The sequence below is a fragment of the Sciurus vulgaris genome (assembly GCF_902686455.1).
Source record: "Sciurus vulgaris genome assembly, chromosome: 11".
NCBI lineage: Eukaryota > Metazoa > Chordata > Mammalia > Rodentia > Sciuridae > Sciurus > Sciurus vulgaris.
The window spans coordinates 39,515,406-39,532,860 of NC_136472.1; the positions used below are offsets into that span (position 1 = coordinate 39,515,406).

Consider the following 17,455-nt stretch of genomic DNA (forward strand, 5'->3'; position numbering starts at 1 on the left):
TGCAAGAATGGGATCCTAATTAGACTAAGTTGTATTTTATGTATGTATAATATGTCAAAATATACTCTACTATCCTATATATCTAAAAAGAACAAATAAAAAAGAAAAAGTACCACATTAGGTTCTATTTCACTTTATATTCAAGCCCCTCACAAAGCCTTATGCTCTCTATTCCTTCAGTGGAAAATGAATTTATTAATTCATCAACATGTACTGATTTTTTTCTTATTTCCACCCCGAGAGAATGTTCATTTCAGATAAATTTGAGTGAGGTCTAATCCTATTATCATTGGTTCCATGGAGGCAGAAAGGAAGGCTAGAAAAACTACTTCAAACTTTCTCAATTCCTTCCAACTGTGTTAAAAAACAAATGACAAATATTGAGACCAATTCTGTATTTCAGAGCACCGTAAAAACAATCAACATATTTCGCATCACCACCTTTGCTAGAGAGGTAGATCTATGAACATCTTTCCACACCAGACTGCTATCTGACACATCACGTATAGCCTTGGACAACTTAATCTCTCACAATGAAAAGGCTGACAGTGCTGATAAAAGAAATACTGTCTACAACCATTTACTCTCTCCCAGGAAATTAATCCTTCCATCTCATTCACAAGGTGGTACTGTTGTCATGTAATTTCTCAGTCACTTTAAAATCTATGATACTTGAAAGTTATAATTAAATATTAACTTTCATTTCTTCATTCTAAGGTACAAAAGCCCATTTCTCTGCAATCAAGTGGGGCAAGGCCACTAGTGATAAGACAGCGAGATATCAGAGTAGTGACTAAACTGAATTTAAACAGGATCACTCTACATTATGAGAGAACAAAATGCAATAATGCACTATTTATTATAGCAAGGCAGGGCAAGCACTAGCAGCTTAAAAGCATTTCCAGCTGCATACTCAGAGGTGGTAAGGCCGATGAGTCAGCACAAAACAACATGGAAACGCAAAACAACATATCTAGTTGTCACTTACAGAAAATATAGGAAAAACGTTTATATATACACATATTTTTTCCCATATCATATCTACTTCTTTAATTTATTATTATTTTTTATTGTAAACAAATGGGACACATGTTGTTTCTCTGTACATGGAGTAAAGGCATACCATTTGTGTAATCATAAATTTACATAGGGTAATGTTTTGATTCACTCTGTTATTTTTCCCTCCCCCCATCCCTCCCACCCCTCTTTTCCCTCTATATAGTCCTTCCTTCCTCCATTCTTGCCCCCCTCCCTAACCCTAATGCTAACCCCTCCCACCCCCATTATATGTCCTCATCTGCTTATCAGCGAGATCATTCGTCCTTTGGTTTTTTGAGATTGGCTTATCTCACTTAGCATGATATTATCCAATTTCATCCATTTGCCTGCAAATGCCATAATTTTATCATTCTTTATGGCTGAGTAAAATTTCATTGTGTGTGTGTGTTTGTGTGTGTGTGTGTGTGTATATATATATCACAGTTTCTTTATCCATTCATCAATTGAGGGACATCTAGGTTGGTTCCACAATCTGGCTATTGTGAATTGAGCAGCTATGAACATTGATGTGGCTGTGTCTCTGTAGTATGCTGATTTTAAGTCCTTTGAGTATAGGCCAAGGAGTGGTATAGCTGGGTCAAAAGGTGGTTCCATTCCAAGCTTTCTGAGGAATCTCCATACTGCTTTCCAGAGTGACTGCACTAATTTGCAACCCCACCAGCAATGTATGAGTGTACCTTTTTCCCCACATCCTCTCCAACACCTATTGTTGCTTGTGTTCTTGATAATCGCCATTTTAATTGGGGTGACACAAACACATTTTCTAACAATTCTTTTTTTTAATATTTTTTTTCAGTTGTAGGTGGACATAACACCTTTATTTTTGTATGTTTATGTGGTGCTAAGGATCAAACCCAGGGCCACACGCATGTTAGGCGGGCGCTATACCACTGAGCCACAACCCCAGCCCTATAACAATTCTTTTTAAAGCATTCACAAATACTATAGGTATAATCTCCTAAGTTTAGAAAAACATACATTTCTTTTTTGAATAAATGAAAAGACATTACCTCTTCCTTACATATCAGATAAACATGATATTTATAATGATGGAGTGAATGATACAAAGAATACAACTGTATTTTCTCTGGATCAACAGCAAACTCCTATAAAAACAAAAAGGTTTATAGATATATTTTCTGTAACATCTGAGATAAGAATACCTTTGGGAAAATCTAAATCAAAAGTTTCACGGTAATTCTAAAAATGATTTATGTGGGTAGGTTATACAGAGGTTCATTCAAAATAAGAATTTAAATTTTTATTTTTAAATCTTCATTAAACTTTTTCCTCAATATAAATAAGCACTATTTAAAAAACTAACATTATAGAAAAATTTTAACATTATAGAAAATTTTAAATAAGAATTATAAAGTAAAAGCTTTCTATAATCTCTTGCTTTAGACATAAATGAAGCTAACCGCATGTTATACCTTAATTTTATAATAAAAGGGAATCATTTATACATATTATTCTGTAACTTTTCTTCTCCCTCACTAGTTATTTTTTATCTAACTACAACTTTGGTTATCTTTCCATTTATTACATATATTTCTACCTCTCCACCCTTCCAAATATAAATGATATGAAGGCAAGGATTTTTCAACTAGTTTTTACTGTTGTATCCCAATTACTTAGAAATCTATTTGGCACACTAAACGCACTAAAAATAATTTTTTTTTTTTTTTTTTTTTTTTTTTTTTTTTTTTTGTGGTACTGGGGATTGAACTCAGGGCCTTGTGCTTGTGAGGCAAGCACTCTACCAGCTGAGCTATCTCCCCAGCCCTAAAAATATTTTTTTTGAAAGTATTAATAAATCTATCTCTTCTTTTTCAAAAGTAAATATTACATTGTCTTCATGGCCCTTTATCTAACTTCACACTAGCAGTGGATAACTGGATTGCTCTTACAATTGTGCAATGAGCCAAAGGCAGTTGTGAATGTGTTTCTATAGAACATACTTTTGACGTGGAGCTGTTACTCTATAAAACTGTTTTCTCAAAAGGTTATAACAATTTTTACTATGTTTAAAGATGAACAAATTCCAATTTTAATGACTATGCAGATATGAAATCAATATTGTGTCTCATGGAGTATGTACATCCTCATGTATCTGTACACATGTGTATCCAATGACAAAATAATAAAAGGTAATACTTATGTTAATTAGCTTAAGTTAGCCATTCCACAAATCATATTTTAAAATGTGCTGTACATGATATATAATTGTTTTTCAATTAATAAAATGAAAACCTCACACAAATATATAAACATAAGCATAGGATGATTCTTTCCTTATTTTAAAAATCTGTGAGCACTTATTGTATGCTAGATACTGTGCTAAGCATCAGAGAAAAACAACACCAAGTCCCTCTTCCTCAGGATAGAGTTGCTTATTTCTTCCCCAAAAGTTTTTACACTTAATGACAACATAGTATAAAACTGTATTATTAAATGGAAAAGGTAAACTTTCATTAATCAAATATTCTTACCTGTGCAGATTTAGTAGTTGTTTTAGAAGTCCTTAGAGTTTTCTTATTATAAGCTTTGCCATTCATTTTGATTTTAGAAATAGCAGATCCTCCACTTTTTGTTTTAGAATCTCGAGTAATTATTGTTAGTTCAGGAAAACTTTCCAAAGCATTCTTTAAAACAATGAAGCATAATAACTGACATCAGAAGAAAACTAACCTGAACTATTTAAAATTCATACACACACACACACACACACACACACCCCGTTATGGGGTATAAACATGGCCACAAATTCTTTGCACCTCCTCCCATCAGACATCGAATCTATTTCCCCATCCCTTGAATCTGGGCCAACTGTATGGCCTGCTTTTTAAAGCAAAAGCACATACTACACTGTAAGGGCTCTTGAACAAGACAGAATTCTGCCTAGTTATGCCTCACTGGCTTCAAGGCAGGAGAAAGAGGGACATATATAATTTACTTCAAAGCTCTTCCACTTTAAGTATTGTTAATACCCTGAAATGAAGCCAAGTCCTGTTATAAAGAAGTCATCTGATCCCAAATGAAGATGAGGACATAGAACAAGAAGAAGCTTTGTTATCCTTCTCTGGTTTTGCCACTTCTCATGCTTCTTTTAAATGCACAAAAAGCACTGATGAGATGAGATCTTAAAACAGAACTTGATGAATTTTCTGTCCATAAAGACATGGTAGCTAACACTGATAATATGGTGGCCGCATGACAGAACCAATTCCATTGGTATATTTATGCTTTACCTACTTGGCAAATCATCCTGACACAAAAAGCTACAAACAACAATTGAATGATACTTGTAGCTAAATTTAACGAGTTTAATTATAGTTTTGTAAATTAGAGCTCCCAGCAACATTTATTATTTTGACACTAAAAGGACTAAAGTACTTGCCACTATATTTAAAATTCAGAATGTAGTCCTTATTTGATAAGCTCAACCATTAACTGTTAAAACTTTCAAGACCAATCTTTGCCAAACTCATACAGTTTCCAAGCACTGGCATTGTGGCCTTGATAATGGTACATTTTTAAAACAGGTAAGTTTTTCTTATGTATAAATGTAGTACAGCCCTAACTGTCATTTGATACAAACAATAAAACTTCTAGCACTTCCTATTAGTGTGAGTTATCACTAGTTTCTAGCATTATTCCTTTCTTAGATTATTCGTGCTTTTATCAGATATTCTGGTGCTTTGCATTTAAAACATGCTGATTGAGTAATTTTGCATCTAGATTACTAATTGCAATAAGTGGAATTTAAAGACTAAAACTGAATCTTAGAAACCATGGGCACTAGGTCAGTGGAGATGAAAGGAGAAAATTTAAATCTTCCCAGTGAGCACAAGATGTTAATGATAACATAAAGCATGTGGTTTTTGGAGGAAGACAGAATATCATTAACTTCAAAAGCTTCAGGACTCACTCCAAAATTTAACAAGAACATCATAAAAAACTGTGCTAATTATTTCTAAGGAACAGAACTTTTTTTTCCCCCCTTTAGAACTGAGGATTGAACCTGGGGGTGCACTAGGATTACAGGCATGCAGCACGGCACTTGGCCATACATTTTTCTTCCTATTATATTTAGGGCTGTGATTGTCACTGAGTTTTGCTAATAAACAATTGAAAGGAAATACCTTAAATGATTGATCCAAATGAAGATTCAAAAGCAGTCTCTTTCGGTTATCATTTAGCATGCCATCTATTTTTTTCATATGAGGTAAAAGCAGCTCATCTGAAATAACATAATTTAACAGGATAAACTATCAACTTGTTAAAAATCCAACTGTTCCTCAAAACATTTGTTTTTATGTTAAAAATTTAAATTCATTGGCTTATGTAAATTATTGCTTATCAAAATGGAAATTAAGCTTTCTGAATAAAGGCTAACTTGTAAAATAAATTTATAATAGAATGTGAAAAATGCAGTGTAGTAAGATAATGAGACATATTCTGCAAAAGTACTGGGTTTTAGGTGAACTAGAACCAATGGATGACAGCAATGTGGTCAACTGGCAAGGTGCCCAATTTCTACACCTCATTTACCATCTGAACAATAACAGTGATTACACAATAGAAATTGGTCATCATTATAAAGTTTTATAAAACGCCCTGTATGACCAAGAGATAATCCTTTTTTTAAAAATGCAGTGCTGGGGATTGAACCAGGGACCTCATGTATGTAAGTCAAGTGCTCTATACTGAGTTGCAACCCCAGCCCTGAGATGTTCTTAATTCACTGAACTCACTTAATTCAAAGAAAAAGTAGAGGAAGAAAAATAAGCAAAACCCAGTGTCAAAATTGCTATTTTAAAAGGAGAGAGAAAGTGTGACAAAGACACCCATTTGAAATGTTTTACTTTCTTTTTTACCTCTCTGAACTTTAAGCTTTTAAGAAAAGTACTTTCAAAGTATAAGTTAATTACCTCTGCTATTGCATTAAACACTTTAGGCTATTAAACTATTTCTTAATTTACCAACATGGTAATATGCAATATTTTATACTATTAATTGTCTTAATGACTTTTCTGGAAAAAAAAATACTCCTCAGAGTCTAGGTTATCAACTTCACAGTAAAATAAAATGAATGTTTATATATTTAGAACATGAATACAAGCATGGCAACCTGGGAAAGAATGCCTCCTTAAATAAAAAGTCCCTGTTGAGAAATACTTTCTAAAGTTGCACAACACACCTAATAGTTTAATTTTGCCTGCCTAGTAATGATTAAATCTAACCAAATACTATTTATATTTCACAAAAACAAATTTAAAAATTATAAATTATCTTTAAGTATAACCTTTTAAATTTCTTTCCCCTTATATAAAATGGAGAAAAATCAGAAGGTACTGATAAGCAATAAATATATAAAATCTTTCACTATAAATACACAAAAATGACTACTACAAGAAATTTGTATTTTATGATGCAGGGAGGGTATTTTTTTTGGTACCAGGGATTGAACTCAAGGGCCCTTTACCACTGAGCCACATCCCCAGCCCTATTTTGTATTTTATTTAGAGACAGGGTCTCACTGAGTTGCTTAATGCCTCACTTTTGCTGAGGTTGGCTTTGAACCCTTGTTCCTCCTGTCTCAGCCTCCCAAGCCGCTGGGATTATAGGCATGCACCACCATACCGGGCTGCAAGGAGTTTTGATTGAGAGAGAAAACATTTGACAGCAAAAATGCTGACCTGGGGAGCTAACTGAGGTTAAGGAATCATATTAATTGATATAACCAAATGTATATATTGAGACTTTTGTTTGCTTTGCAGCTGGGGGTTGAACCCAGGGCCTTGCACATGCTAGGCAAACGCTCTACCATTGACGTGCACCCCTAACCCCATCTATTGTTTTAATTGATTACAAAATAATTCCTCTGCAATGCATCTTTAACTGATGAAAAAAAAATATACAATTCTAATCTTTATGCCCTTATCATCTGGTTCATTTACCCAACTGCTGGAAAACAGAATATATTGAAATATGGACTTTTCATGTAATAAAGACACTCAGTAAAATACTAATGAAGATGATATACATTATAGAATTCAAAGAAACAAATGAATAATAATTTTTCCCTGAGTACAAAGCAATGAAAATACTTTAAATTGCTCTAGTATTCATATAATGAATGAAAAGAATATGACCATTTTCTAGAATTAAGGTATGATGAATTTAACTGACAATATACAGGTATATATTATACAAACCATATGTAAGCACATAATTAACAGGTAATAATTTTTTAAAAGTCCAGAAAGCACTACTTAGCAGACTGTACCATTGCTCTTCTCTAAGGCTTGCATTGTGTCAGGGTCCAGGGCAATGCTAACAAGCAATTCCATGTAACTCTTAAAAGTTTCTTTCATTGCTCTTGTGTTCAAAAAGCGAGTGACAAAAGGAGCTGGAGGATCAAATTCTGGGATGAAGAAAAAATGAAATATTAAATTTTCCTTCCTCAACTTTTATAATACTTTTCTCTATAACAGGAGCCTACAAGCAGATGAAAGATTCAAGATACAGTTTCTTTAAGGTTTTCTTAGCCTCATTTTAAAATCACCCAGGTAACATACTTTCAAAGTTGGTTTGCACATCAAAATCACTTAAGAACTTTTAAAACAGAATAGAAAAACAGACTGCTAGAGTTACTAAAAGAATCTTTGGTAGTGGTGTGGTAAGAGTGATAATGAAGTTTAAACATTATATATTTTTAAAAGCTACTAGGTGATTCTGAGACCCCGTACCATTCCAGCATCTAGAAAGGTACACCTGGTAAGAACCCATATCTCTTTCCCTGGCCCATACCACAGACATCTGCTGCCCTGTCATGCTACTCTAGTCTTGATGGTTTCTGTTTAGTTGGTAAGAAAACCTTAAGATATCTAATGTATGAGTGTATATATATATATATATATATATATATATATTTCTCTTCTATTTCTACACTTAAATTACTATAGAATTCTAGTCTAAGTAATACTAAAATTTTTCAAAAAAAGTAAACATAGCCTATACATAGAGGAAATTTCACTTAAATTCAATGGCAAGAGTTTGCCTCAATTTTGACATTGTTGTACCCAAACATGTAACTATTATTGGGACCCTAATAGCAATATGGTCTACAGACCTTTTCAGCAGTCTCTGGTGTCAAGTCTCTTTTCAAAATATTAAGATGGGAAGTATCTTTTTCACTATGTTGACATTTGCAGAAGAAATATTGGGTAAAACTGCTGGTTCCTTAGCATGAATCGAGGTAGTGTCACCGTTATGCTAGTAGCTATACACTTTGTCACAACTTTGTCTCATTAGTGCCAAACACTTGTAGGGAGAAAAAAAGCTAGTTTGACTTAAGAATAGTCCTTAAAGAGGCAATAAAAACTATTACCTTAACTAAACCTTTACTCTTGAGTAAATGTATTTCATCTGCATGATGAAAACAGAGGTACACAGAAAACACTGCTGATGTGAGAATTATGATTATCACCAGAAAGAGCACCCATATGATTGAGTAATGAGACAAATGAGTTACTTTTCCCCTGAAACACTTTTTTTATTTGGAAAAATTATGTAATATGCCTATTTAGACTTGAGTATTTTCTTTAAAATTAATGAAATGAATCTTTCACTTCAAGGAAAACAATTGACAGTATTTGTATTTGTTGTCAGCAATAAAATCTGATATACTTTATCCTACACTGTGAACCGGACAGCATATATGGTCAAGACTTCACTGATGAGGTCAGTGGCAAAATTAATGTCATTTTTTGATATTATAAAATGAAATCATATCCTAAATATAATACCAAAAATCATAACATTCTTAGAAGAAAACACAGGGATCCATCTTTGTTACCTTGGATTTGGCAATGAATTCTAACTATGACAACAAAGCACAAGAAACAAAAGAAAAAACAATAGACAAATTGGGATTCTTCAGAATTTAAAACAAGTGAAAAAACAACTTACTAAATGGAAGGAAATATTTTCAAATCAGATAAGGGTTTAAAGTCTAGAGTACATAAAGAATTCCTACAACTTAACAACAAAAGATAAAAAACTCAAGTTATTATATGGGCAGTGGATTTGAACAGACATTCCTCCAAAGATAGATATGCAAACAGTCAATAAGACCCTGGAAAAATGCTTGAAATTATTACTCATTAGGGAAACAAAAATCAAAACTACAATGAGTTATCACACATAAGAATGACTATGATTTTTTTTTTTTTTTTTTTTAAGTGTCAGGATGTGAAGAAACTAAAACCACCATGCATTCCTGCTAGGGGTATAAAATGCTGCAACCATTATGAAAATGTTTGATGGTTTCTCAACAATTTCATCAATGAATATTGACATGATCCAGCAATTCTACTCCTAGGTATATACCCAAAGGAATTAAAAATAGGAACTCAGATACTTATGTGCCAATGTTCATTACAGCAAATTATTCATAATAGTGAAAAGATAGAAACAACTTAAGTGTCCATCAACAGATGAATGGGTAAACAAAATATGGTGTGACATACAATGGAATATTACTCAGCATAAAAAGAACCAAGTATTCCAATTATTCATCTATAAAAAGAATAAAGTTTATCCATGCTACAACATGGATAAAACTTAAAAACATTTTTCCAAGTCAGAGAAGCCAGACACACAAGGGCAAATATTATGATTCTACATATATGGTCAAATTAATGGAGATAAAAAAATATAAGTTACCAGCAGCTGGAAGAAAGGGTGAATGGAGAAACATTGCTTAATGAGTACACAGTTTCTGTCTGGCTGATAAAGTTTTGGAACTAGTAGTGATGATGGCTGCAGAAGAATGTGAATGTAATTAATAATACCAAACTGTCCACTTAAAACTAAAATATCATCAAAATGGTAAATTTTATGTTATATGTATTTAACTATAACTTTTTAATTTGAAAAAATGAAATGTATGAATTTTTAGAATATCTATGTTACTGAACTAATATTTTCATACAGCCATTGAATGTCATGAAACCATGCATGGATGAAAAATACAATCAACGGGCAAGACAAATCAACAGATTTTAATGTAACAGAGCATGAAGAGTTCAAAAAACTGTCATTTGTCAAGTTTTAAGTACTGAATAAAAATATTCATATGAAAAGGCAATTATAACACTGTTCCCCTTCTCAACCACATAAATGGGTGCTACGTTTTCTTCATATACTCTAAACAACATAATACATAATAGCTGAAGGTAGAAGCAGATATAAAAGTAGCATTCATGTTAATAGTTTTAGAAAAGTTGTTTTAAAACAATGTATGTTAATAAGTAGTAGTCAGTTCATTTTAAATATTTTAAAATTTTGTTTTAATTGCTATTTAGTAAATACCAATAGATTTAGCCCACATAGACTGAACTATCTGAAATCTCAATACACTGGATGACTTTACAGGTATCCTGAAACAAAGATTTACTAATGAGCAGAATATAAATCTGTTCTCAATATTTACCTTGTTAAAAGCACTAAAATCCTTGCTTATCAGTGACACCTAGTGGTCACTAATGTTACCAATGGAAGAACTTTTTTTCAAAGTTAGATATTTGAACAAACTGCTGATTGCAAATTCAGAACCCAACCCAAACCCCTCTATTTTTTTTTTTTAATCCCTCCCCCACTTTTCTTTTTGCAGTGCTGGGGAATGAACACAGGGCTTCCTGCATGCTAGGTAAGCACTCTACCAGACTGAGCTATATCTCCAACCCCCTCAAAACCCCTCTATTATTATAAGTAGTAGGCAGGACAGATAACTGCAAAAATTACACATAATGCCTTCAAATACATATTGAAAAGTACAGAATTTTCTTCAAAATTCTCATGTGTATACTTTTAAATAACCATTCAAAGCTTTTTAAAAAAACAATACATTTGAAGTAGACTTCAGCACTGAAAGAATTTTTATTATGACTTTATTTCTAATCAAATAATCTCTAAGATCATCTCTCAAGCAGTGGTACTTGTAACTCAGAAACCATCCTTGACAACAACCTTAACCACATCCAAAAAGCAATTCATCATTTAAGTTTTTTTCAAGATCACATCCTGAATTTGTCAAATCTGTCTCCTTTCCTCCATCTCTATTGCCACTAATTAGGTTCAGATTCAAATTGTGCCTGAAAGCATGCCTTGTAAAATTCAAATTTTACCCTGTTGCTTCCCTATTTAAATCCCTCCAAGGGCTCTCCTTTGCTTTTCAGAATAGGTATGGCATACATGACCTTCCATCATCCCTTTATCTCTTCCCTATCTTCAAATTTATGCTCCAGGAGAACAGCAGATTTTCTCTGTAAAGGAGCATATTAAATATTTTAAGTTTTGCTGGTCATATATGGTCTCTATAGAAACTGCCCAAACCTACCTACCACTGTAGTGGGAAAGCAACTGTATGGAAATACATAAATTTCCAAACAGTGTCTTTGGTCCATGTTCCAATAACAATGTTACATAAGAACAGTCTGGTTGCAGTGGTGCATGCCTGTAATCCCAGTGACTCAGGAGGTTGAAGCAGGAGGATTACAACCTCGTGATCAGCCTCAGCAACTTGGTGAGGTCCTAAGCAACTCAGTGAAACCCTGTCTAAAAAAAAAAAAAAAAAAAAAAAACTTAAAGGGCTGGCAACATTGCTCAGTGGTAAAGGGACCCTGGGTTCAATCCCCAGTAATCCCCCTGCCCCATCAATAAAAAAGGCTGATGATCAGATTTGGTCTGCAGTCAGTTTGCCAACTGCTGCCCTTAACTACCTAACTGCTTGCAATTTCTTGTATACATCACACATAAAGGTTTGATGGCAAATGTAATGTGTACTTTATATTCTTATATTTTAAAATTACATGTTTTAATTTCTAACAGTATATTAACAAATATAAATACATAAATGCTCTTTATTATTTTCTAGTTTTTAAGAGTGACAAAGGGTTCTAAGGTCAGAACGTTTGGTATCTGCTGATCTGTTTCATTACAATTTTCTCATTTTATAAAAAAAAATGAAGGCATATCTTAGTCATTGGCACATGGTTGGCTGGTAGCATATATATATACTAGTATGCATCTTACATATGTCAGAAGTACATATTATTTTATATATGTCACTATATCATATTAATTATAAGTCTGAGTTGCTACTTATTTAATTCTTTTTTCTGGCATTAACAGACACTCAGAAATTTAGAACTAGAGGGGGATTATCAATAATCATCTGATCTAATTCCCATTCTATCCACAAAAGTGAGCTAACAAGCATGACTGAGGCTAGAACTCACAAAGGTGAGTTGTTTTTTCTATTAAGGCTGCATGTGTGGGCCTACTGAGCTTCAGCTTTTTTTTCCCCTAGAAGCACAGCAGAACGTAGAAGGTAGAGAAATGCTGTAAAGAACAAATGAATTTTACACGGTCAGCATCTGTTCCTCCCCTCACGTAGACTGTCTGAAGGTATCAAGGTGCTCGCTGTGTGGAGCACTCACCCTCGTCATCGCTACTACTAGAATGGATCTCAGGAGATGAGTCAGACTGCGAAGAAGAAAATTCTTCTTTCCATTTCTTCCGTTTCTTTGGTGGTGGCTCAGCTTTTATTTTTAGCTGTTTAACTTTGGGTTTCACAGAAGGAGCTTTTGTTGTTGTAGTTTTTGATGTTGGAGGATCAGAAGTTTTACTGCTACTAGTTGGCTTAGGTTGAACAGTTCTGTAATGTTACAAACAAACTTCATTAATACACTAAACCTTGTTAAACTAAAATAAATTAGGGAAAAAAAAGTGAGAATCACAGAAGAAAAAATTACTTAAAAACCCTCACCAACTCTTCCAAACTAAATATAGGCCCTATACATCTCAATAGTGACTCCCAGCTGGGTGTGGTGGCACATGCCTGTAATCCCAGCAGCCTTGGGACGCTGAGGCAGGAGGATCCCAAGTTCAAAGCCAGCCTCATTTTATGGATTAAAAAAGAGGACTTCAGAAAAATTTCTTTTCTATGTCACAAAGAGCTTTTTCACTCTAAATTCAATTATTTTCTATATACTACGGTGACAATAAAAGGACTAAGGCAAAGAAAAGGATGGTTATCCATCACATATAGCATGAGTTTTCTAATGTCCACTTCATTCTTTCAAAAGAATCACTTATTTTAACAGGTACTACATTTTCAGAACTGTCTATTATAACATCAAAAACAAATCAGGGGCTGGGGATATAGCTCAGTTGGTAGAGTGCTTGCCTCACATGAACAAGGCCAAAAAAATAAGAAAATTAATCAGTCAGGGTTGGGGTTGTGGCTCAGTGGTAGAGTGCCTGCCTAGCATGCATGAGGCACTGGGTTCAATCCTCAGCACCACATAAAAATTCATAAGTAAAATAAAAGTATTGTGTTGATCTACAACTAAAAAAGAATATTAAAAAAATCAGTCTCTTCAACTGATATAATCTTTTGTACAATGATATTGCCAAAATAGCCCTACAAATATATTTTAAAAATTACATAAGAAAACAAATACCTGATAGTTTGTGAAGGCTTAATTCTTGGTTTTTTGGAACACACGCGGACATACTCCTTTTTGTTTGCATTTTCAATGAACTTCACATATATCCTTTTGTATTTAGTCTTTGCATCTCCAAAATATCCAAGGTACTAAGGAAAGAAACACCTTGAATTACATAATTGTACAATCTACACATAAATATTACTTTGTTGCCTTGACTCTCACCTCCATCCTTCATGTTTTCCAAAATGCAGCTCTGGCCAAGCTAATTTCATCCTGAATAAAAGTGATCCGAGGCTCATTCTCCCCCCGCCCCCAGGGGGTGGGGAGGGTACCGGAGGTTGAACTCAGGGACACTCAACCACTGAGCCACATCCCCACCAATATTTTGTATTGTATTTAGAGACAGGAGTCTCACTGAGTTGCTTAGTACAGGAAGCCATCTAGGAGCCGTGTGTGAAAGGAACAAACAAGTCATTAGACAGGGAAGCCCTGTGTTGGGAACTACCAGGAGGAGCAAGAATGCCCCCTGGTGCAAGAATACCCAACTCAAGCTGGCATCCTGATCTACCTCACAGCTCAACTTCAAACACCGTCCCAGAAATAGGGGTTACCCACCAAACCTGTTTATTGCAAGACCCCTGCCACGCCGAGAAGCAAGCCTTGAAACAAGGCTCCTCCCACACTGAAGCCTTATACCTATCGATCCCCTTCTGTCTGTACCGCTATAAAGCAAGCAAGTGTGGGCTTCTTTGTTAAGAGTCAGACCCTTCCGGGTGGCTCTAGACGTCACGCTCCTGCTTTAAAAATATTCTGGTCTTTTTGTCTTATTTTCTGATATATTACTTTCATAGCTTTTATTTCACAGTCAGCCCATCTCTCCAATGGGTACCATTCCCTTGCCCACATGGGACTGATTGAGAACTTAGTATCTCGCTTTTGTTGAGGCTAACTTTGTACTCTGGATCCTCCTGTCTCACCCTCCCAAGCCCTGGGATTACAGGCATGCACCACCGAGCTGGGTTAGGCTTATTCTTGACTGCAGCCAGACTATATGGTTATAAAAGCAATCTCATTTGGCAGATGCTTAGCTACTCAAAGCTATTGAAGAGCTATAAAAGTACAAAAGAATAACTTCTGTCAGTCTTCTGGTAAGTCAGGATATTTGGTAGAATAATATAAGGGCCTATGAGTCCATGTGAAACCTTCAGTCTAAAACTAACTCCTTTCCTTTATTTAAAAACAACACAAAACAAAACACAGTTAAGCAACAGTCATTTAATTTTAAATAGCTGGGATTTACTCACTGATTTTATTTTTAAATCACATTACCAGAGTTTCATATATTATATAGCTCAAATATTTAAAAATATTCAGTATAAAATGCATTTAAATCTAAAATCATTCTGTACTTTCTCCTGGATCATTGTTGAAATATACAAGGCTAATGTAAACAAGCATAATACTTACACTATTTGTAGCTGCAAATTCTCTTTGCCCATCTCGAACTTCTGGAACAAATTTCTGTAATAAAGCTTTTTGTACTTTCCAAATAGCTGGGGGTTCTTTTCCTGATTTTAAAGCCTCCTGTTGTAAGTAAAGTTAATTATTTATATTTTAGATTTATAGAATATCTTAGAGCTGAAAGAAATATTAAAGACCTACTCAATGGTTTATTTCTAATCACTACTGAATTTCTGTTATAATTCTTTTTTACCCCATGCAGTGCTAGGGATCAAATCCTGGGTTTTGTGCATGTTACGGAGGCATTCTAACACTAAGTTGTACCCCAGCCCCTAGCAATAACTCTTTATAAGTTGGTTAGGTTATTCAGTCTCTGCTTAAATTCTTCCAGAAATAGGAAACTCACTAACACAAGTAGATCATTACCCTTTTGTTGGAAAGTCTTCTGCTAATGATATTGTCATATATTATTTATGAAATTTTATTAAAAGTATATACATATTTCAAAAGGCCAGAAACAAATATGATAAAATATTTACAGTAGTTAATTATGAATGGTAGAAATAGTTATTTGAATGCTATATTTGTTGTTCTAGCTAATGCCATTCCTTTCTGCTCCAATGTAAGAAAAAAATAAATAAAAGCAAAGGCAAGTAAACAAAATCTCAAAAATATATTATCTAAAGCATGGCTAAAAGTTTCTTATGTGAAATTCTAACATTCTACTCAAGGCTCTACAATTTGAAGCTATGAAATTAAGTCTAATTATACTTTTTCATGGTAGTTCTGTTATTTTTCTTTAAGCTTTAAAATTATATAAATCACTATTTTCTAAACATACTGAGTTGGAAGCCTTGAAAAACTTAACATTTCAAAAATGGTATAATTACTAGCACCACCTGCATCTGGTCAGAAACACATCATATCAAGATAAAATTAAAACTATTTTCAATTTTTCCTTTTTCAAAATATCTATCCTAACATCTACTAGTTGATCTTATCAGATACTTAAAATAATTGTAAAAATATAACATTTGTAACAGAAGGTAGATGAATGCTACTGAAGTAACCATGAAGGCTATAAATGCATTGTAAGTTGAACTATGACCTTTAAACTTGTGAATGTTCACATTACCTTAAAAGTCTTTATGTCTTCTATCTTTACCACAAATTCATCACGCTCTCTGTACTGGCCTTCTCCTCCACTTTCTGTGTTTTCCTCATCTGTAAAACCTTCTATGGCAACAGTGTCTTGTTCTTTTGCAAACTGTTCTGAAGGAAGACCATCAAGTTCAATGGGTTTTGGGGGTTCTGTAGAATTTGTATTTTCCACGATGTTTACTGCAGATGAAGTAGACTGGAGAGATTCTTGCTTAACTGCACCCACAGTGGTGGAGAAAGTAGTAGCAGTACCAGTAGTATTGGCAGATGGGCTAGAACTTGCCACGTGTAGGGCTTCTGAAACCAAATCAAGTAAATGCAAATCAGTAATATAATATTTAAACATTTACATGTTTTGAGTAAAATCTGAACAGTTTAGAAAGAAAGGGGCGATTATTTTTGCAATCAACTGGTTGAAACAGTCAAAACCACTGAAGAAATTTAAAAATGGCTATCAATTTCCAAGAATCAAAGTCATGAGAACTGAATCTGGATAACAAGAAAACTGCAATGCAAATCTGCATGTATGTATGTATGTATGTATGTATGTATCCTTACCCCCAATTCCACTTTAAGTAGACCAAAAAGACATATTTGAAAGAAGAATCACATAAAAGTGATAAAAGAAAAGGTCAGGCAACTAAAACTGTAAAGAATTCCTAGAAAATGAAAGGCTAATTGGATGTGGGAGAGGAAAATATCCCCAAAATATGAAAAAGCACTAGAAACTAATAGGTGGGGATATAAAGAAATATGGAAAACCTATGTCAATAAATTAAATAACCTAGATGAAATGGACAACTTCACAGAAAGACACAAACTGACTACTAAAAAGGACTCACGAAGAAAGGGGAAATCTAAATAGACTAATATGAAGGGGAAAAAAAAGTAATTTAAAAGCATCCTACAAACACAGGCCAAATGGCTTCAATGATGAATTCTATCAACAGTTAAAGAATCAATACTAATCCTTTACTAACTCCAAAAAAATAGGAGGAAACAATTTTCAACTCATTCTATGAGGCCAGTATTATTCTAATATCAAAACTAGACAAAAATATCATGAAAAAACTACAGACCATGATATAAGCACGAAAATCCTAAACAAAATATGGGCAAATCTGCTAAAGTATAAAAAGAATCATACAAGGGCTAGGGACATAGTTGTGGCTGAGTGCATGATTAGCATGCATGAGGCCATGGTTTCAATCCCTAGAACCAAAAATGAAAAAAAAAAAAAAAAAAAAAAG

The 17,455-nt window shown here is 33.8% G+C and overlaps 1 protein-coding gene and 1 long non-coding RNA gene across 5 annotated transcripts in view; one reads left to right on the forward strand and one right to left on the reverse strand.

The window, feature by feature from the left end:
• Positions 1–17,455, forward strand: part of LOC306639480 — a 66,679-nt gene that overhangs the window by 25,332 nt on the left and 23,892 nt on the right. The window contains exon 3 of the long non-coding RNA XR_013757663.1: positions 7,560–10,777. This is a non-coding gene — a long non-coding RNA (uncharacterized lncRNA). The remainder of the gene's footprint in view (positions 1–7,559; positions 10,778–17,455) is intronic.
• The window catches only part of QSER1 (glutamine and serine rich 1), an 87,214-nt gene that overhangs the window by 4,557 nt on the left and 65,202 nt on the right, over positions 1–17,455 (reverse strand). For 3 of the 4 annotated variants that reach the window (XM_079103060.1, XM_079103063.1, XM_079103062.1), the window contains exons 5-12: positions 16,180–16,502; positions 15,051–15,167; positions 13,596–13,729; positions 12,570–12,787; positions 7,352–7,489; positions 5,205–5,302; positions 3,552–3,704; positions 2,070–2,165 (exon numbers count right to left, since the gene is read on the reverse strand). In XM_079103060.1, coding sequence (XP_078959186.1) covers positions 2,070–2,165; positions 3,552–3,704; positions 5,205–5,302; positions 7,352–7,489; positions 12,570–12,787; positions 13,596–13,729; positions 15,051–15,167; positions 16,180–16,502 — 1,277 coding nt within the window. The remainder of the gene's footprint in view (positions 1–2,069; positions 2,166–3,551; positions 3,705–5,204; positions 5,303–7,351; positions 7,490–12,569; positions 12,788–13,595; positions 13,730–15,050; positions 15,168–16,179; positions 16,503–17,455) is intronic. The other variant, XM_079103061.1, reaches the window with a different exon arrangement.